The sequence below is a fragment of the Mobula birostris genome, chromosome 20 (genome assembly GCF_030028105.1).
Source record: "Mobula birostris isolate sMobBir1 chromosome 20, sMobBir1.hap1, whole genome shotgun sequence".
Lineage (NCBI taxonomy): Eukaryota > Metazoa > Chordata > Chondrichthyes > Myliobatiformes > Myliobatidae > Mobula > Mobula birostris.
This window is the reverse complement of record NC_092389.1, coordinates 7,139,380-7,161,859: the sequence shown is the minus strand read 5'-3', so window position 1 is coordinate 7,161,859 and position 22,480 is coordinate 7,139,380. Positions and strand designations below refer to the sequence as shown.

General features: G+C 41.7%; 1 protein-coding gene across 4 annotated transcripts in view; it reads right to left on the bottom strand.

Annotated features, from left to right (window-relative positions):
• The window catches only part of LOC140212754 (uncharacterized), a 67,042-nt gene that overhangs the window by 24,643 nt on the left and 19,919 nt on the right, over nt 1-22,480 (bottom strand). For all 4 annotated transcript variants that reach the window (XM_072283925.1, XM_072283923.1, XM_072283926.1 and 1 more), the window contains exons 3-5: nt 18,455-18,650; nt 15,203-15,310; nt 989-1,124 (exon numbers count right to left, since the gene is read on the bottom strand). In XM_072283925.1, coding sequence (XP_072140026.1) covers nt 989-1,124; nt 15,203-15,310; nt 18,455-18,650 — 440 coding nt within the window. The remainder of the gene's footprint in view (nt 1-988; nt 1,125-15,202; nt 15,311-18,454; nt 18,651-22,480) is intronic.

Genomic DNA, 22,480 nt, shown 5'->3' with positions numbered 1-22,480 from the left:
CATTTTCATTATTGACATCAATGTAACTGGGTATGTTGCAGAATTGCTACATTTGATCTTATCAGTTTCTAGATAAGTGGGAAGACTGGATAAATATTTTGATTGTATAGCTCCTAATGCATCAAGTTTCCCTTGAAACACCAACATTTTTCTATCGAAGTGAGAACTGTAATTTGTCAGAATGCTGATTGGGAGTGAGATCATGTGTCAGTGGACAGTTGTTTGAGAATATGAGAGCAAAATAGCACAGATCGTGTGAGATTGAACCCTGCCCCTGGTGCCTGCCTGCCTACACTTTCCTTTTCCTGATCCAGAAGATGAACAAGCTGACCCTCCAGAGCTACAAGCCATCCTGCAGGACAGAGTGTCTCCGAGAGGCAAGTGGGCCTCAGGCAGCCTGAGGTAAAAACCCTGTCCCCAGGAAGCCCTGATGACTTGAGGCAGTTTTTTGGTATCAAAGGCCTTTGAATCATTTTAATTTTCTCTGATTGTCAAAGATTTCTAAATTATTCAAATAGATTTAAACAATTTAAAATGACATTAAAAAATAAAACAAGCAAAACACAATGAAATACAAACAAGTGAAATAATTCAAACACTTACCTCCAGTTACTATATATTTTTCCAAAACTTCCTACTTGCCTTCTCCCAGGCATGAAGCTGAGAGATCATATGCAAACTAACAAGTGCATAATTCCCACTTTCCACAAGTCTGTAGTCTACCACTGATGTCTCTGGTAGCAGAAAGGGTGGTCAAATGTGCCAGCAACTAACCTGTGAGTAGTTTGTTTACTCTTGTTACAAAAAAAAACCAAGATTCAAGTTTATTTGTCACATGTATATCGAAACATACGGTGAACTGTGTCATTTGCCTTAACAACCAAAACATCAAGGATGTGCTGGGGGGCAGCTCACTCTGTTGCTGTTTGCAGACACTATTTAATTACAAAAAGTATGGAGTAGTTTAAATGTAATTTCTGAAATTTACCTGTTTCGAAATTTAGTTTTCACTTTCAGCTTCAAACATATAATTAAAATTACAATGAAGAGGACCAATCCAGTGACACCCAAGCAAATTCTAATCTTCCACATGTAAGAGGATGCATCATCGTCACTTGACAAATCTATAATGCAAGAAATGTGACTATATTTAGACACGTACAGGTGTGGCAATGCCCATGAATACAGCGAGATTCTGTTGCAATAATTTAAATTGGCTAATTTTTCGGCAACCATTTTATCTTCCTCATGCATCACCGTCTGTTGGCGGGGGGTGGCTACTGCACAGGATCGAAGTGAGCTGCAGAGAGTTGTAAGCTTAGTCAGCTCCATCATCAGAACCAGAATCAGAATCAGGTTTATTATCACCAGCATGTGACGCGAAATTTGTTAACTTAGCAGCAGCAGTTCAATGCAATACATGATATAGAAGAAAAACAATAAAATAATAATAATAATAAATAACTAAGTAAATCAATTACAGTATACGTATATTGAATAGATTTTAAAAGTACATAAAACAGAAATAATATATATTAAAAAAGTGAGGTAATGTTCAAGGGTTTAATGCCCATTTAGGAATCAGATGGCAGAGGGGAAGAAGCTGATCCTGAATCGCTGAGTGTGTGCCTTCAGGCTTCTGTATCTCCTACCTGATGGTAACAGTGAGAAAAGGGCATACCCTGGGTGCTGGTGGTCCTTAATAATGGACGCTGCCTTTCTGAGACACCACTGCTTGAAGATGTCCTGGGTACTTTGTAGGCTAGTACCCAAGATGGAGCGGACTAAATTTACAACCTTCTGCAGTTTCTTTCAGTCCTGTGCAGTAGCCCCCCTCCCACCATACCAAACAGTGATGCAGCCTGTCAGAATGCTCTCCATGGTACATCTATAGGAGTTTTTGAGTGTTTTTGTTGACATGACAAATCTCTTCAAACTCCAAACGAAGAATAGTCGCTGTCTTGCCTTCTTTATAACTGCATCGATATGTTGCGACTAGGTTAGATCCTCAGAGATCTTGACACCCAGGAACTTGCAACTGCTCACTCTCTCCACTTCTGACCCCTCTATGAGGATTGGTATGTGTTCCTTCATCTTACCCTTCCTGAAGTCCACAATCAGCTCTTTCGTCTTACTGACGTTGTGCCAGGTTGTTGCTGCGATGCCACTCAACTAGCTGCTATATCTCACTCCTGTACACCCTCTATCTCCATCTGAGATTCTACCAACAATGGTTGTATCATCAGCAAATTTATAGATGGTATTTGAGCTATGCCTAGCCACATAGTCATGTGTGAACACTACCCTTTGTAGTATCCAGGACATCTTCAAGGAGCAATGTCTCAAAAAGGTGGCATCCATCATAAAGGACCCCCATCACCCAGATCATGCCTTGTTTTCATTGCTACCATCAGGAAGAAGGTACAGAAGCCTGATGGATTCACTCTCAACAACTTACACACTCAATGATTCAGGATCAGCTTCTTCCCCTCTGCCATCCAATTTCTGAATAGACATTAAACACATGAACACTACCTCACTATTTTTAAAATTTCTATTTTGCATTACTTATTCGATTTAAAAACGTGAATTACAGTAAGTATATTATATATATAATTCATGTTTTTTTCTCTATGACTATGCATTGCATTGTACTGCTGACAAATTTCACAACATATACCGGTGATATTAAGTCTGATTTTGCTTTTTCTGGTTTACATTTATACTGTGCCTATGATATAGCACAACAGTCCAACATGATTTTAATGAACATGGAATACAATTAGGCATTAATTCACATAAATAGGACAGGTGCCCAATTGTTTGGTCTGAGATGCTTTAAGGAATAAGTTAAGAGGTTGAGAGTTTTAAGAAAGTAATTCCATAGTTCTTAGCCAAGGCATTTAAAGGCATAGATGTCAAGAGAGCAGTGAAAGAAATTGAAGGATGCAGGGTTTCATAATCATTTATGGCACTCACAGACTCACACAGACAAATAAACTAGGAGCAGGAAAAGGCCAGAGAACCCTTCAAACTTCTTCTTCCACTTAATTGTCTGAACTGTGAGCTTCACTCTTGAATTTCTTCTACTCACAATAAACTTCAGCTCCATTGCTTATCAAATATTTGTGCCTTTCTTAAAAATATTTTCTTCAGTGACTCTCTAGAGGGAATGGCTGAGGCAAGTCCAATAGCAGCATTTAAAAGACATTGGACAGGTACATGGATGGTAAACACAAGCGATTCTGTAGCTACTGGAAATCCAGAGCGACACACACAAAATGCTCGAGGGTCTCAGCAGGTCAGACAGCATCTATGGGGGGGAATAAACAGTTGACATGTTGGGCCATGACCCTTCATCAGGACTGGAAAGAAAGGGGGCAAGAGCCAAAGTAAGAAGGTGGGGGTGGGGGTGGGGGAGGAGTACAAGCTGGCAGATGATAGGTAAAACCAAGTGAGGGGGGAAGGTAGGTGGGTGGGTGTCAGAGGGAGTGAAGTAAGAAGCAGGGAGGGGATAGGTGGAAAGGCAAAGGGGTGAAGAAGAAGGAATTTAATAGGAGGGAACAGTAAACTATGGAAGAAAGGGAAGAAGGAGGGGAACCATAGGAAGGTCAAGAGGATCAGTTGTTGTTCAGACCAAACATCAGAATGGGGAAGAAATGTGATCTAAGTGTCTTTGGTAATGGAATGATTGTCGGTGCCAGACAGGGTGGTTTGAATATCTCAGAAACTGCTGAACTGGAATTTTCACACACAACAGTCTACAGAGAGTTGTGTGAAAGACAAAATAACATCCAGTGAGCCGCAGTTCTGAGGGTGAAAACACCTTGTTAATGAGAGAAATCAGAGGAGAATGGCTAGATTGGCTCAAGCTGACAGGAAGGCAAAAATAACTCAAATAACTACATCTTACAACTGTGGTGTACAGAAGAGCATCTCTGAACATGCAACAGATCGAACCTTGAAATGGCTGGGCTACAGCGGCAGAAAACCACACCGAGTTCCACTCCCACACCTAATAAAGTGGCCACTGAGTATATCTCGCAGTATCTGCTTCACAACTTACCTTCCTGCCTATCTTTTTATGATCTGCAAATTTAGAAAATATACCATCATTGACTTTAACCTTTTATGTAGAAATCAAATTCCGGAAGTCTGCAATGATCAGAAGTCAGATTCTTGTAGGATATATAGTGTAAATGGAGGAAATCTTCGGACTGTTTATATAAAGAAGCACTTAGGAGAAAAAGACCATAGCTCGCCAAAAGTGGCAACATACTGTAGATGAATAGGGTTGTGAAGAAGATACCGGTATGCTTGCTTTCATAGATCCAGAGGACAACTTGTTGCAAGGATCAAGGATTAACTTTATTCGCCATATACGTTTACATGTATAGGAATTTGCTGTGTGTTGGTCAGAGTGTGACATGCAACAAAATACAGTGACATTCAACAATTACAAAAAAAATAAAGAATTATATAAAAATAAAGTGAGAAATACAGATATGGAATAAAATGTGCATAAATACATAAATACCAGCATGTACTTACAATGTAAATAGCATTGTAAAAATGTTTTAATGTGCTGCAACTGTATAAAACATTTGGAGTATTTGTACACGGTTCTGGTCATCATGCTACAGGAGGAATCTGGTCACAATAGTGAAGGTGCAGAAAGGATTCAGCAGGATGTTGCCTGAAATGAAGGGATGTAGTTGTAAGGAGAACTTGGATAGGAGGGGTTAATTCTCACTGGACCACAGAAGACAGAGGGGTGACCTTACAGAGGTTTGTAAAATTGTGAAGGGCATAGATAGGATGGTCAGAGATTTTTTCCCCCACATCAGTGGAGTTTAGAGGTCACAAGTTTAAGTGAGAGAGGAGAAATTTAAAGAAGGTGTGAGAGGCAGGTTTTTCCACACAGGGGTCGAAAGAAGCGAGCTGCAAGAAGTCATTAGTCGAGGCAGATACACGGTTTAAAGGACAGGGATGGACAAGAAAGAAATAGAGCTACATGGATAAACGCAGACAAATGGAGTTAGAGTAGATGGTTATTGTGGTCAGCATGAATAAAGTAGACCAAAAGGGTATGTTTCTGTTTTGTGCATTTCTATGAATCTATCTATAAGCAGTTGAGGCAGCCCTGCCCAACCCTGTGGTATATCACCTATTGCACCTTGCTCATCAGGAAAAGGCTTTTATATCTACTGTTTCCTGTTATGTTTATCAATGTTCAGTGTATAGAATGCCTCCTTACACAATCAGTTTTCATTTTCTGCAGTAAACTTGCATCTTGTACCTGATGAAATATTGTTTGGAAATAAATAGTATTTACCTGAGGTTTCACTTTACCCACAGGATTTCTTTAAAGAGCTCTAATAAATTGCTCCTTTTCTCAAATCTATGTTGACTTTGCCTGATTACCTTGAATTTTCCAAAATGCCTTGTTATAACATGTTTAATCATAGCTTCTAATCTTGTCCATTTGACAAATGTTACCGTATCTGGCCCATAGTTTCCTCCCTTTTTGATTAAAGGAGTGCATGTGTTATTTTCCAATCTCAGGAATTTCAGAAAATTAAAAGCAACAGCCAACTTTTGGAGCCATAAAGATGTACAGCACAGAATCAGGCCATTCATCCCATTGAATCCAAACCAACCAACAAACACTCATTTACCCTGATCCACACTATTCCATTATTTTATTCTCCCCACCTTCCAATTAACAGCTCCATCCCCCACCTCGATACATAGATCTTCCCACTCATCTACACACCAGAGCAATTTATACTGTAGTGGTCAGTTAGCCTACCAAACAGTATGTCTTTGGGATCAGGGAAGACATGGTCACAAGGATTAAGTGCAAACACATAGACAGACAGGAGCCAAGGTCAGGATTGAAATTCTGTAAGAGAGGGTTAATGATCACTTGGGAAGGCAGAAAATTGGGCTTTGTCAAGGACAGACCCTGTCTGATCAATTAATCAAATCCTTTGAAAAGGCAGCAAAATGTATTGATGAGGGCAGGGTAGTAGATATAATTTAAGTGAAGTCTTTAACAAGGTCCCACACTAGAAACTGTTTCAAGAGATTAGGGATTCAAGGGATCCAGGCAAAGTTAGCAAACTGGAAATAGTTTCTGTGTTATGCTCCACCTTTATAAAACATTGGGTCAGATTTCAGTCAAAATACTGTATGCAGTTCTGGTCATCACAGTACAGAAAGAATGCAATTGTTCTGGAGAGTGTGCAAAAGAGGTTCACCTGGATGTTGCCTGGGATGGAGCAGTTCGATTATTCTGGAGTGGAGGGTGTTAAGAGGAGATATTACTGAGGTATATAAAATTATGCACGGTTTAGATATGATAGATAGACCAGTGGCCAATCCAGTCATCAGAAGTTTTGAGAGGAGGTCCACTGCCTGAGGATAAAAGGCAGGAGCAAGTGCAGTGGCCGTTGTCGCAGCGGCCATCATCTCAGTGGACATAGTCAGAATGGTGATCTTAAGGCTTTAGCTCTTTGAGGCTTCACTCAGAGAAAGCAAAGGAAAGAAGAGCTCAAATTTTTCATTCTCTTCTTTATATCCGCTCAGCTAGGACAGTGTAGATGCGAGGCAGGATGGTCCTCTTGTAGGATGTGGGAAGACAGGGAGACCTCCAGTGTCCTTGACGACTACAACTGCGAGAAGTGCGTCCATCTGCAACTTCTAACAAACCGCATTAAGAAGTTGGAGCTGGAACTCCAGATCATTTGGGGGCTGAGGGGGTGACATATAGGACAGATAGGAAACTGGGTTACAGTCAGGAAGGGGAAAAGGGGTTAAGGAGTACCCCCATGGCCATCCCCCTCAACAACAGGTATATCACTTTGGATGCTGTTGGGGGGGAGAATGACCCAACAGAGAAAGATCGCAGTGGTTGGGTCTCTGGCACTGAGTCTGCCTCTGTGACACAGAAGGGTAGGGGGGGGCAGGAGGCACGCTGTGGTAATAGGGGAGTTGTTAGTTAGGGGAATGGACAGGAGGTTCTGTAGGTGAGGACGAGATTCTTGGATGGTATGTTGTCTCCCTGGTGCCAGGATCCGGGATATCTCGGATCGAATCTTCAGCATTTTTAAATGGGAGGGTGAACAGCCAGAAGTCATGGTCCATGTAGGTGAGTAGGATGAGTGATGAGGTTCTGCATAGGGAGTTCAGGGAGTTCAGTGCTAAGTTAAAGGACAGGACATCCAGGGTTTGCTACCCATGCTACGTGCTAGTGAGGCCAGAACAGGAAGATTATACAGTTTGATACATGGTTAAGGAGTTCATGTAGGAAGGACAGCATAGATTTTTGGATCATTGGGCTCTCCTTCAGAGAAGATGGGACCTGTAAAGAAGGCACGGCTTGCACCTGAATTGAAGAGGACTAATATCCTGGCAGGAAGAATTGTTAATGCTGCACAGTGGGGATAAACTAGAGCTGTAGGGAGATGGGAACCAGAGTGCCAGAACAGTTAGCAGAGAGGTTGTGTTGACAGATGTTGGTAAGACCTCAGGCAAAGTTAGGAGTCAAAAGGTTGAGCGTGGTGCGACCAGCGTCCTGAACTCTGTATATTTCAGTGCAAGAAGTATCATAGGAAAGGCAGATAATAGTGCAGGTAGCTAGTTTACAAACAGAGTCAACATGTAGTGAAGAGAGGCTGTTGATAGGGCAAAACTGCAGTCAATAGGATGAGTTGCAGCATAAAAGACGGACAAAATCGAAAAGGCTGAATACAGGACTGAAGGTGTTGGATTTAAATGTGCGCAGTATATGGAATAAGGTAGATGAATTTAAGAACATAAGAGCATAGGAAATAGGAGCAGGAGCCGGCCATCTGGCCTATCAAGTCTGCTCCACCATTCAATAAGATTATGGCTGATCTGGCCATGGATTCATCTCCACCTACCTGGCTTTTCCCCATAACCCTTAATTCCCCTACTATGCAAAAATCTATCCAACTTTGTCTTAAATATATTTACTGAGGTAGTCTCCACTGCTTCATGCGGCAGAGAATTCCACAGATTCACCACTCTCTGGGAAAAGCAGTTCCTCCTCATCTCTGTCCTAAATCTACTCCCCCGAATCTTGAGGCTATGAATTTGCAGCACAGTTGCAGATTGGCAGGTATGATGTTATACTCATCACAGAATCATGGCTGAAAGAAGATTATAGCTGAGAGCTTAATGTCCAAGGATACACATTGTATCGAAAGGACAGGGAGGAAGGCAGAGGGGGTGATGTTGCTCTGTTGGTAAAAAAAATGAAATTATATCATTAGAAAGAGGTGACATAGGGTTGGAAGGTGTTGAATCATTATTGATAGAGCAAAAGTAAAAATACCTTGATGGGAGTTGTATACAGACTCCGAAACAGTAGTAAGGGTGTGGTCTACAAGTTACAATGGGAGATAGAAAATGCATGCCAAAAGGGCAATGTTATAATAGTCATGGGGGACTTCAATATGCAGGCAGCTTGAGAAGATCAGGTTGGTGCTGGATTTCAGGTGTGGGCAATTTCCAAAATGCCTATGAGATGGCTTTTTAGAACAGCTTGTGTTTGAGGATCAGCTCTTCTGGATTGGGTGTTGTGCAATGACCCAGAATTGATTAGAGAGCTGAAGGTAAAAGAACCTTTAGGGGAAAAAAATGATCATAATATGATCGAATTCTCTCTGGAATTTGAAAAGGAGAAGCTAAAGTGGGATGTATCAGTATTACAATGGAGTAAAGGGAATTTCAGAGGCATGAGAGGAGATTTAGCCAGAATTGATTGGAAAAGAACACTGGTGGGGATGACAGCAGAGCAGCAATGGCTGGAATTTCTGGAAGCAATTCAGAAGGCACAGGATATATACATCCTAAAGAGGAAGAAGTATTCTAAAGGAAAGATGACACAACCGTGGATAACAAGACAAGTCAAAGCCAACGTAAAAGTCAAAGAGAAGGCATACAATAGAGCAAATATTAGTGGGAAATTAGAGGATTGGGAAGTTTTTAAAAACCAACAGAAGGCAACTAAAAAAGTCATTAAGAAGGTTAAGATGGAATATGAAAGTAAGCTAGTCAATAATATTAAAGAGGAAACCAAAAGTTACTTCAAATACACAAAGTGTAAAATAGAGGCGAAAGTGGATATCAGACCACTGGAAATAATGCTTGAGTGGTAGTAATGGGGGACAACGAAATGGTGGACAAACTGAAAAAATATTTTGCATCAGTCTTCATGGTGGAAATTCCAGGTGTCAGGGGTCATGAAGTGTATGAAGTTACAATAACTAGAGAGAAGGTTCGTGGGAAACTGGAAGGTCTGAAGGTAGATAAGTCACCTGGACTAGATGGTGTACACCCCCAGAGTTCTGAAAGCAGTGGCTGAAGAGATCATGGAGGCATTAGTAATGATCTTTCAAGAATCACTAGATTCTGGAGTGGTTCCACAAGACTGGAAAATTGAAAATGTCACCCCACTCTTCAAAAGGGAGAGAGACAGAAGAAAGGAAACTATAGGCCAGCTAGTCTGACCTCAGTGGTTGGGAAGACGTTGGAGTTGATTATTAAGGATGAGGTCTCAGGGTACTTGGAGACACATGATAAAATAGACCAGTCAGCATGGTTTCCTCAGGGGAAAAACTTGCCTGACAAATCTATTGGAATTCTTTGAAGAAACAACAAGCAGGATTCACAAAGGAGAATCGGTTGATGTTGTGTACTTGGATTTTCAGAAGGGCATTGACAAGATGCCACATATGAGACAGCTTGACAAGCTATGAGCCCATGGTATTACAGGAAAGATTCTAGCATGGATAAAGCAGTGGCTGATTGTCAGGATGCAAAGAGTGGGAATAAAGGGAGCCTTTTCTGGTTGGCTTCCAGTGACTAGTGGTGTTCCACAAGGGTCTGTGTTGGGACTGATTCTTTTTTACGTTATATGTCAATGATTTGGATGATGGAATTGATGGCTTTGTTGCAAAGTTTGCAGATGATATGAAGTGGAAGGACTGGTAGTTTTGAGGAAGTAGAGAGGCTACAGAAGGGCTTTGACAGATTAGGAAAATGGACAAAGAAATGGCAGATAGAATACAGTGTTGGGAAGTGTATGGTCATGCACTTTGGTTTAAGAAATAAGAAGGTTGATTATTTTCTAAATGGAGAGAAAATACAAAAAACTGAGGCACAATGGGACTTGGGAATGCCTGTGCACAATTCCCTAAAGGTTACTTTGTAGGTTGAGTCTGTGGTGAGGAAGGCAAATGAAATGTTAGCATTCATTTCAAGAGGATGAGATTATGCAGTAAAAGTAAGGATGTAATGTTGAGACTTTATAAAGCACTGGTGAGGCCTCACTTGGAGTATTGTGAGCAGTTTTGAGCCCCTTATCATAGAAAGAATTTGCTGAAACTGGAAAGGGTTCAAAGGAGGTTCATGAAAATGATTCCAGGATTGAATGGCTTGTCATATGAAGATCGTTTGATGGCTCTAGGCCTGTATTCACTAGAATTCAGAAGAATGAGTAGTGACCTTATTGAAACCTATCGAATATCCACTATCGAGTGGATGTTGAGAGGACGTTTCTTACGGTGGGAAAGTCTACGACCAGAGGACATAGCCTCAGAACAGAGGGACATCCTTTTGGACCAGAGATGAGCAGGAATTTCTTAGCCAAAGAATGGTGAGTCTGTGGAATTTGTTGCCACAGGCGGCTATGGAGCCCAAGTTTTTGTCTATATTTAAGGCAGAGATTGATAGATTCTTGATTGGTCAGGGCATGAAGGGATGTGGGTAGAAGGCAGGAGATTGGTGCTGAAAGGAAAAACGTGGCAACACAGGTATATAAGGTCATATAGAGAGCTTTTTGCACATTGGCCTTCACAAGTCAGAGTGTTGACTACAGGAGATGGGATGTTACGTTGAAGATGTTGGTGAGACCAAATTTGTAGTACTGTGTGCAATTCCTACAGGAAAGGTGTCAAGAAGATTGAAAGAGTACAGAGAAAGTTTACAGGAATATTGCTGGGGCTTGAGGACCTGGGTTACAGGGAAAGGTTGAATAGGTTAGGAGTTTATTCCTCAGAGTGTAAGAAGGGAGATTTGATAGAGGTATATAAAATTCTGAGGGGTATCGAAAAGGTAAAGGCAAGCAGGCTTTTTCCACTGAGGTTGGGTACAGACAGCATTTAAGAAGTGACTAGGTGACCACTTGAATTACTTGGGTAATAGGATCTAAAGATCTGGGTGTTGAAGTTAATACAGGTAGGTGCCTACTGGTTGGCATGGACCAGATGGACCAAATGGCCTGCTTCTATGTTGTGCAATTCTATGATCCCAGGTGTTTGACACTGTGAGGCAGTGGCTCCACCAGGTGAGTCACCGTACCACCTATAAAACCCTTGGATATTGTCCATTAGAACCAAGTATCAACAACCTGCAACTCCAACTATGGGTGACTGTAATTTTCCCAAATTCCTCCTTGCCTTCCTATTCCTAGTTTTGGAGATATTATTAGTTGCTTCAAAACCGTGTCCTATGTTGGAGTGTGGTTGAAATAGCAGCGGTGATCACCTGCACCTCACTTAAAGATAAACTGTTAAGTTTTTAGTTAAGCAAATGTTTATACCTAGGTGTGAAGATTGTGTAGTAATCAGCTTAATGATGCTTGAGTCATTTTCAGCTCCTCGGGTTTGAGATTTTGGTATATTAGGCAATCAATGTGCGAAGTGCATTCTATAACTGTCTCAGTATATCTTAATGAAAAAGTTTAATTAACTCAAAATATGCAAACAAACCTTGCTATTGATAATTGTAATTATTTCAGCAATGCTGCATTTACAATTTCATTCAATTATTAGCTATTTCCCAAGTTGTGAGAAAGAATAATTTTTGTTTAACGGTTCTGCAATGCAAATTTATAGAAATTAAATAAGATTTTGGACAGCACAATTACAGATAATCTCCGAAGAGGAGCACAGCCTTGTCGTAGGGTTTGGAGGCTTGTGTGCCTCAATGACCCAGAGAGCTATGTTGGCTGGAGTCAGGGCTTTATTCTTTGGCTCTTGGTAGGGTCACCCATGCCAAAGAAGGTACAGTATATGGCAGGCTTGTCTTCATTTGCAGGGTTTTGAGTATAAGAGTAAAGATGTTATGTTGCAGCTGTATAAAACTGGGCTGCGCTTGGAGTTCAGACAGTGGTAGGGATCCATGGCATAAAAATGGCTGGGAACCCTTGATTTAGAGTATTGTGTGCAGTTCTGGTTACAGGAAGAATTTGGAAGCTTTAGAAAGTTTAAAGAAGAGGTTTACAAAGATGCTGACCAGAATTAGAGGATATGAGTTATAAGGACAGGTTGCATAAATTTGTGTTGTTTTTTTCTGGAGCATCAGTGGCTGTGGGGAGAAGTTTTTAAAGCTTTGGGAGGCATAGATAGGGTTGACAGAATCTTTATGCCAGGGTAGAACTGTCAAATACACTTAAGCTGAGAGAAAGTAAGTTTGAGGGAGATATGCAGGGCAAGTTTTTTCTACACAGAAAGTATTGGTGTCTGGAACGAGTTGCCAGGCGAGTGGCAGAGCAGATACAATAGTGATGTTTAAGAGACCTTTAGTTGGACGCATGGATATGCAAGAGATGGAGGGAGTGGATCGCGAGCAGGCAGAACAACTTAGCTTAATTTTGTAATACACACAAGATGCTGGAGGAACTCAGCAGGCCAGGCAGTATCTATGGAAAAGAACAAACTGTCAGCGTTTTGGGCTGAGAACCCTCTTCAGGACTGGAAAAGAAGGGGAGAAGTCAGAGTAAGAAGGTGGAGGGAGGAGAGGAAGAAGTACAAGGTAGTGGGTGATAGGTGAAACTGGAAGTGAGGGTGAAGTAAAAAGCTGAGAAGTTGGTTGGTGAAAGAGATAAAGGGCTGAAGAAGGGGGAATCTGATGGGAGAGGACAGAAGACCATGGAAGAAGGGGAAGGGGAGGAGCACCAGAGGGAGGTGATGGGCAGGTGAGGAGATAAGGGAAGAGAGGGAAAAGGGAATGGGGAATGGTGAAGGGGGGGATGCAATTACTGGAAGTTCAAAAAATCGATGTTCATGCCATCAGATTGGAGGCTACCCAGACAAAATATAAGGTGTTGCTTTCCTCCAACCTGAGTGTGGCCTCATCACGACAGCAGAGGAGACCATGGAATGACATGCGGAATGGGAATGGGAAGTAGAATTGAAATGGGTGGCCACCGGGAGATCCCGCTTTTTCTGGCAGATAGAGTGAAAGTTCTTGGCAAAGCCATCTTCCAATCTACATCGGGTCTCACCAATATACGGGAGGCCACACCAGGAGCACAGGACACAGTATATGACCCCAAAAGACTCACAGGTGAAGAGTCGCCTCACCTGGAAGGACTGTTTGGGACCCTGAATGGTAGTGTCCCCCACCCCCCTCACCATTCCCCATTCCTATTTCCCTCTCTCACTTATTTCCTTACTTGCCCATCACCTCCCCGGTGCTCCTCCCCCTTTTCTTTCTTTCATGATCTGCTAACCTCTCCTATCAGGTTCCCCCTTCTCCAGCCCTTTATCTCTTTCACCAATCAACTTCCCAGCTCTTTACTTCACCCCTCCCCCTCTCCCAGTTTCACCTATCACCTACCACCTTGTACTTCTTCCTCCCCTCCCCCCACCTTCTTACTCTGACTTTTCATATCTTTTTTCCAGTCTTAATGAAGGGCCTCGGCCTGAAACATCGACTAGTTTACTCTTATCCATAGATGCTACCTGGCCTTCTGAGTTCCTCCAGCATTTTGTGTGTGTTATTCGGATTTCCAGCATCTGCAGATCTTCTCTTGTTTGTAGCTTAATTTTGTGTTATGTTTGACACATACAGTATATTATGGGCCGAAGGGTCTCATCTTATATTCTGTTGTTCTATGTTCTATTTTCTAGCTCACTGTCTCACAGCTTTTATGACCTGTGTCCATTCCTGACCTTGGGCCATTCTCCTTAAGTTTCTCCTGGGAGATCTGGTTTCCTCAATGATTCGTGGGTTGATAAGTTAATTGCTACTCTAAATTACCCCTGCATGTAAGAACATACTGGAATCAGAGAGTTTAGTTGGGAAAGTAAGAGAAAAATGTTATTAGTGTAGGTTTAGTGAAAATGGGAAATTAATGTTTGATGCAGTGAGTCAAAGGACTTGTTTCCTTACTGTATGAGTAAATCTTCCATTTTTTTCTATTCATCTGTCAGTTGTTGGGATTGCTGGCATGGCCATCACTGACAATCCAGCCCCAATTCCCTTTGAGGTGACCACTTTGAAAATCATGATTTAATCTTTTAGTTAGTTTGTTCCAAGTCCAAACCAAAAGTGATGTCTCTGGTACTTCTTCCACTAAAGGAAACCATACGTTCTTTATGAGATCATTATCTATGGGACTTTATTCTGAAATTATGCTTCCTGCACAGCTTCTGGTTCCTTAAGGTTGTTATCACTGGGGGTGACAGTGAGGATAAGCTCCCACTATCTATTAAATACTCCCAATGGCATGTACCTCAAATCGCCTTTAACAACCAAGTCCAGCTCCTGGACCTAGCATGTAGCTTAGCTACTAAGCCCGGCGGAACTGTTTTACTGACAGGAGAAGGGACAAAGGTTGGTTACTGATACCTTAAAACCAGTCGCTTCCGACAAATGGGGCTTGTCAGCCGTGGTTGGCAGCTCATCTAGGAGAAGGAAAGTCTGATTTCAAACCTCTGCTGCTTTGTGGCTATACCCACTCATGGGGAGGCTTCAGGAGTAAACCCTGAGTGAAAAATCCAGAGCTGGGGTCCCTAAGGCAGTCCCACATTGAGGTCAATGCTGACTGGCAACTCCTGCGACTGGTGGCAAACTGTATCAGTGTCTGCCATTCCCTTGGATGCACCAGCTACATGGAAAGTGGGAGGGGGAGAAGGCAGCTGCATGGACAACAGCTTATGTCCATATTTCACTGCCCTGGCTTAGACAGCTGTGACTTAATATCCATAGCTGACCCTGACCATTGGAGGGCCTCAATATACAACTTGTCTTACACTTCAAAGAAACATTTGTTGCTGTAAAGCATGTTGAGACATACTGACCTTGTGAAAAGTGTGGTTATACAGCAAATACAAGCTCCTCTTTCTTGCTTCACCCTTAACTACTGCACCTTGAGCCAGCTTACCTGAGGTGTCCGTGCTGTTCACTGCAGACATCGTGCTGTTCTTCAGAGACATTGTGTTGCTATTTGGAGCTACGGTGATGTCTTCATCTTCCGACTTCTGCTCTTTACCTGACATTCCCAATTAAATAAAAATAACCAAAATCGATTTATAAAAATACTAGGAAATAACAATTGAGATGGAAAGCATTTGTAGTTAAGAAACTAACTGCAAAACAATGTTATTGAGAACTATTCTGAAGTTGTCTTATGGGAGATAGAACCCATATGGTGGATCAGTGCAAAGCTACAGTACTGGATTGAATAACAGAAGCTAATTGAACCAAATTTCAATTTTCCTCAAGGAGTACAACAGACCCTGAAGCTGCCTTTTAGGCCGCGGCTTATCTTTCCTTCCTTCTCAATCCACATACTTCAAAAGTTCAATGATTTAATTATCTAGAGTCAATAGACATAGGTGCAGGAGTAGGCCATTCAGCCCTTCGAGCCAGCATCACCATTCACTGTGATCATGGCTGATCATCCACAATCAGTACCCCATTCCTGCCTTCTCCCCATATCCCTTCACTCCGCTATCTTCAAGAGCTCTATCTAACTCTTTTTTGAAAGAATACAGAGAATTGGCCTCCACTGCCTTCTGAGGCAGAGTATTCCACAGAACCACAACCCTCTGTGTGAAAAAGTTTTTCCTCAACTCCGTTCCAAATTGTCTACCCCTTATTCTTAAACTGTGGCCTCTGGTTCTGGACTCCCCCAACATCGGGAACATGTTTTCAGCCTCTAGCATGTCCAATCCCTTAATAATCTTATATGTTTCAATTAGATTATTTAAAATATTAAAATAATATGAGTCATAGCCCATAGAGCAGTACAGTGCAAAAGCAGGCTCTTCAGCCCATCTAGTCCATGCTGAACTATTATTTTTCATAGTCCCATCAACCTGCATCTGGATTTATGTAACGTACATCCCTGGTGGCATCTTTCTTGAGAGAGCCAAGATAGGGATCATTGTCTGCTTAGCTCTGGAGAATCTCGGGAGTCATCCCAATATTTCATACCTTTCAATTAAAGAATAGATGAGATTGGAAAGGGTTGATTTCACTTCCCTTCATGCAGTAGTGATTTAACCCATTGTGAGTGCAAATATAACAGGGCAAATTTTAATTAACTCAAAGCAGTTTGTGGATACCTATGTAAGGGTTTCTTCTTTCATGTTACTTACTAAGGCTAATAATGAAATGGCTTCTCTGTAACGTTCTCTGCAGCAGCGTGTTTGGGTTATTGTTAGTGATAACGGACTTGTATTCATTTGCTAACCAATTGGGATAGATGTTATTCTTTCTGTCTGTGTGAAAGCTGTTAGTTTGCGTGGGCTTTGGGGAGAAGGGCGAAGAGGATGAAGAGAGAAGACGTGGCTTGAGGAGACGGTTGCCAGACCCGCTGGGACTGGGCTCGGGGCGGGAGCCCAGGGGTCGACGGCGAGTGGAGGAGGATCAGCAAAAGGGAATCCGTGAGCTCCAATGTTTGTGCACTGGACATGTTTATCAGATTATTGGCGCCTTTTATTTGTTTTCCTTTTTTTTTGTTTCTCTACTAACCCCATACTTAAATATAAAATCTTAACCGTTTAACCGCACATTGTGGACTGAATGTTATTTCAGGGTACTGATGTTACACAGGGGACACAACACGCAGCATCCACCCAAACAAGAGTGCTATAGTTTGGCCAGGTGAGATCATGCCACTAGGCAAAGCGAGTCTTACACCTATTAAATTTTTTTATTAATTCAATGGTTTCCTGGCTAGTTGGTGTTTATTGCTTGTCTGTAATTGCACTTGTGAAGCTGCTGGTGAACTCTTTGTTTGAATTGTTGTGGTATTTAAGGTACTGCCACAATGGGTAAGGGCCCCAAGATTTAAAATCAACAATAATGAAAAATTGATTTTTTTTCTACGTGAGCAATATATAAATTAGACGAGAACATTTAGTGTTTGACCTCCTTCAATGGGTTCAGTCCAAAACTCAGGGGACTTAATACCCAGGATGTAACAGCTTGTTAAATGGCACTAAGGCTCAGCATCCTCTCCTCCATCACTGGTAACTTTAGGTTGTGTTACCATGCACCTGCTGACACTTGCAGGTACAGTGTGCCAGTGATGGAACAGAGGACATTAAGCCTCTGTGTCATTCTAACAGGCTGTTCTGTCCTGGATATTAAGTCCCTTGAATTTTGGACTGAACCCATTGAAGCAAGTCAAACACATTCACTTCCCTCCTGATGTCCCTTGTAACTAGTAGATAGGTTTTGAGGAGGTGAGTCAGTCACAACAGAATATCCAGAACTGCTCTTGTAGCCACAATATTTATGCAACTGAATGAGTGACAGACATCCAGCATCACTATTTATTGTTGAATAATAAATGTATGTTAGGAACATGCAGTTGCCTCTTAAATATGGTGTCATATTGAATCTATGTGAGAGAAATCCCAGCATTTTACGTGGGTGAGACCATCCAATAAACAAGGAGCATAAGGGAAGAAATTGACTCTAAGAACAACGTTTAACTCTTAACTGTGGAAAATGAATGCTCAGAAAGACTTAGTTCTGTGGGAGAGCAGAATGAATTGTCACTGTGAATAATTAATAAAGGTGCTACAAAACTCAGTAGGCGGCTGGTGGCACCGGATTTCAAGGCGAGCGGTCCAGGGTTCAAATCCTGCCAGCTCCTTGCACGCTTTCCACCCACGCTGGGTTGAGCGTTGAGTTAGCAACTTGGCCTCGTAAAACAGACAAATGCTAAAGAAACAGCAAGTCTGCTGCCTGGTGCGCCACAGGGCATGGGAAGGAAAAACAACATCAAAACTAAGTACGACATAAGGTTATGTTTATATTTATATTTTGCTTATTTTGTATTATATGAGGTAATTTGGTCTCTCTAATCTACATCATACACAGAGTAATTCCATCAATTCCATTCCTCCCACTAATTTCCCTGCAACCTATTCCCTCTCGTATGCACATCAATTTTACCCTGTTCGTGCTCCTTATCCATCGACTGGGCTCACGTGGGTTATGGAAGGAAACTGGAGCACCAGGACAAACCCGTTGAGGTCATAGGGAGAACATTCAAACTCCATGCAACACCTTCATAAATCAGGATTGAGCAGGGCTCACTGAACTGAGACAAGATCACCACGTTACTCTAACTTGCATTTGAATTCCACATTACAAGCACAATAACATGATGTCCTACCTTGGACAGTTAAATTCCAAGATTCTTGATGAAGTGGCTGCCCTGTCTTCACTTTGCAGTAATAGATTCCACTGTCAGCAGCAACAAGTGATTTAATATACAGAGAAGCATCTCCATGGCTCCCATTTCCAGATGCAAAAGAGATTTTCTGATTCGAAATGAATATATAAACCTTTCTCCCAGAAAGTGTTATTATCTGCAGAAAACGTAGGAATTACAACTTTAGGAATGTTTCACACCAACACCAACCTGCATCTTCATTCATCTTTCCCTGGATTAGAATCTTGGGTTTTGGGTAACAAAAGTGTGAGATGCCAGATGGTGAATGGGACAGACATTATTGAAAGCTGAAGGTACTCAGTCCATCCAGGTTCAGTAGTGATTTTGTTTTCAATCTTTCAAACCATTCAAGGAACTGCTTAACAATCAAACTCCATTATATAACTCTGTTCATCAATTAGACTTTATGATTTTGAACAATTTTCTACGCAGTGTTAGAGACTGAGTGGTGATCTTATAGAGTTGTATAAAATAATGAGAGGCATAGATAGGGCTTTGCAGTAATAGATTCCACTGTCAGCGGCAACAAGTGATTCAAAATACAGAGAATCATCTCCATGGCTCCCATTTATAGATGCAAAGGAGATTTTCTGATTCCGAAAGGTTTTATAAACCCTTCCCCCAGAAAGTCTTTTCCTCAGGGTTTGGGAATCGGACCAGTGGGTATAGGTTTAAGGTGAGAGAGGAAAGATTTAATAGAAACTTGAAGACACCTCCATTTGAACAATATAATACTAAAAGATATAGGAGCAGAATTGGGCCATTTGGCCCAACAAGCCTACTCTGCCATGTCATCATGGCTGATCCACTTTCACTCTCGGCCCCAATCTCCTGCCTTCTCCCTGTATCCCTTCATGCCCTGACTAGTCAAGAATCTATCAACCTCTACCTTCAATATACCCAAAGACTTGGCCTCCACAGCCACCTTTGGGAATAAATTCCACAGATTCACCACTTTCCAGCTAAAGAAATTGCTCCTCACCTCCGTTCTAAAAGGGCATCCTTCTGTTCTAAGGCTGTGTCCTCTGATTTTAGGCTCCCCTACCAGAAAATATCCTCTCCACATCCACTCTATCGAGGCATTTCAATGATGACACCCCTCACTCATCTGGATTCCATTGAGTACAGACCCAGAGTTATCAGATGCTCTTCATATGATAAGCCTTGCAATCCCAGAATCATTTTCGTGAACCTCCTTTGAACCGTTTGCAATGGTAGCACATCTTCTCTTAGATAAGAGGCCTAAAAGTGCTCACAGTACTGTCCTCCAAGTGAGGCCTCACCAGTGACAATAGACAATAGGTGCAGGAGTAGGCCATTCAGGCCTTCGAGCCAGCACCACCATTCACTGTGATCATGGCTGATCATCCACAATTAGTACCCCGTTCCTGCCTTCTCCGCATATCCCTTCACTCCGCTATCTTTAAGAGCTCTATCTAACTCTTTCTTGAAAGAATCCAGAGAATTGGCCTCCACTGCCTTCTGAGGCAGAGCATTCCACAGAACCACAACCCTCTGTGTGAAAAAGTTTTTCCTCAACTCCGTTCTAAATTGTCTACCCCTTATTCTTAAACTGTGGCCTCTGGTTCTGGACTCCCCCAACATCAGGAACATGTTTTCTGCCTCTAGCGTGTCCAATCCCTTAATAATCTTATATGTTTCAATCAGATCCCCTCTCATCGTTCTAAATTCCAGTATATACAACCCCAGTCGCTCCAATCTTTCAACATATGAAAGTCCCACCATCCCGGGAATTAACCTCGTGAATCTACGCTGCACTCCCTCAATAGCTAGAATGTCCTTCCTCAAATTTGGAGACCAAAACTGTACGCAATATTCCAGGTGTGGTCTCACCAGGGCCCTGTACAACTGCAGAAGGACCTCTTTGCTCCTATACTCAATTCCCCTTGTTATGAAGGCCAGCATGCCATTAGCTTTCTTCACTGCCTGCTGTACCTGCATGCTTGCTTTCAGTGACTGATGAACAAGGACGCCTAGATCTCGTTGTACTTCTCCTTTTCCTAACTTGACACCATTCAGGTAGTAATCTGCCTTCCTGTTCTTGCCACCAAAGTGGATAACCTCACATTTATCCACAGTAAACTGCATCTGCCCACTCACCCAGCCTGTCCAAGTCACCCTGCATTCTCATAACATCCTCCTCACATCTCACACTGCCACCCAGCTTTGTGTCATCGGCAAATTTGCTAATGTTACTTTTAATTCCCTCATCTAAATCATGCTTCATAAAGCCTTAACGTTGCATCCTTGCTTTTATATGTAAGACAAGCTTTTCACTGTATCTCTGTAATAAACCAATACCATCTTTTTTTTTTCCAAATACAACAGGAAATTTGTTAGAACAAACAACAACAGGAATTCTGCAGATGCTGGAAATTCAAGCAACACACATCAAAGTTGCTGGTGAACGCAGCAGGCCAGGTGATGCTGCCTGGCCTGCTGCGTTCACCAGCAACTTTGATGTGTGTTGCAGGAAATTTGTTAGCATTTTTGTTTCAAGTGCGGGGGTTGATTTTCACGTTGCCGTTTGCATGATTTGTTTTTTTCTGTGCGTGGTGAAGGAGGGTTTTTCTTTGAATGGTTGCTGTTGTTTTCTTTGTTTCATGGCTGTCTGGAGAAGATGAATCTCAGGGTTGTATACTGCATGTATACTTTGATAATAAATGTAACTTGAACCTTTAATGAAATGAGCTGCCAAAGGAAGTAGTTGAGGCAAGTACAATAACAACACTTAAAAGACAGTTGGACAGGTTCATAGATGGGGAGGTCTGGAAGGATATGGACCAAATGTGAGTGAGTGGAGCTAATTTTGATCGGCATCCTAGTCAGCATGGACTGTTTGCACCAAAGGGTCTGTTTCTGTCCTCTAATTTCCTTCTTCACTGCTGCCTTGAAGAGCAGTCTTTTCTTTATCATTATATTGTAGTTACTTATGCGAATGCTACTTCTGTCAAAAGCAACATTGAGTTTTAACTATCTAACACTGTTTCATATGGACTTTAGTAACAACCTTCTTTCTATTTTATAGTCATGGATAACAGCAGATTTGTTGACTGGCCAAGCCACCAAAGTTACTTTAATCTTTCACATCTGAAGCATAACTGCTACTTATTTCCTTGCTAGTGCATTTCGAGTAGTTAATATGAGGCAAGGTTTACCCTCAGTGCATTGAAGCTATTCTCGTTATCCAAGTTAACACGATTAACCAGTCTTACTAAAATATCCAAAATGAAACTATCCAGGATGGGCAGCGGGACAGCAGTTCATGTGGGGACATGTTTTTCTTTATAATAAAATAAATATTTCCAATTTTAGAAGAGAGATGACATTTACTTAAAAATTCCGGTGCTTGTCTTCCTTTGGTAAATTGTAAATAATGTGGGTATTCCTCATGTTGAGTGTGACTGTTTCCACACATGCTGAAGTTCTGAAATGAGAGTGATACTATGCTATTTATTAGTATTTTTAATACAGTGGTCTCTCTACTGAATTTTCATTCTTAAACTGCACCATCTTCAAATATTCTGGCTCAAATTTACAAAATTCTAAATGGTCCTGACAAACTGGATGCAGGTAGTCTGTTTTCCCTCGTTCAGGAGTAGAGTCAACACTGGAATTGACACCATGAGCATGACTGAATGAAGAGAATTCCAAGGTGGTATTCATGATTCATTAGCTGTCCTTTACTTTTCAGATAAGCTAATGACACAAAGTGACTAGGAAAATAAAAAAAATGAAGATCACAAGATTGATTGCAAGGATACAGGGGGTGTCGTATGAGGAATATTAGGACAGGTAGCGTCCATTTTCATTGGAGTTAGAAAATGAAAAGTGATATTTGAAACAATTTGGATTCTCAGATGGATAAAGGGATGAATAGAAACACAGAAACACAGAAACATAGAAAACCTACAGCATAATACAGGCCCTTTGGCACATAATGCT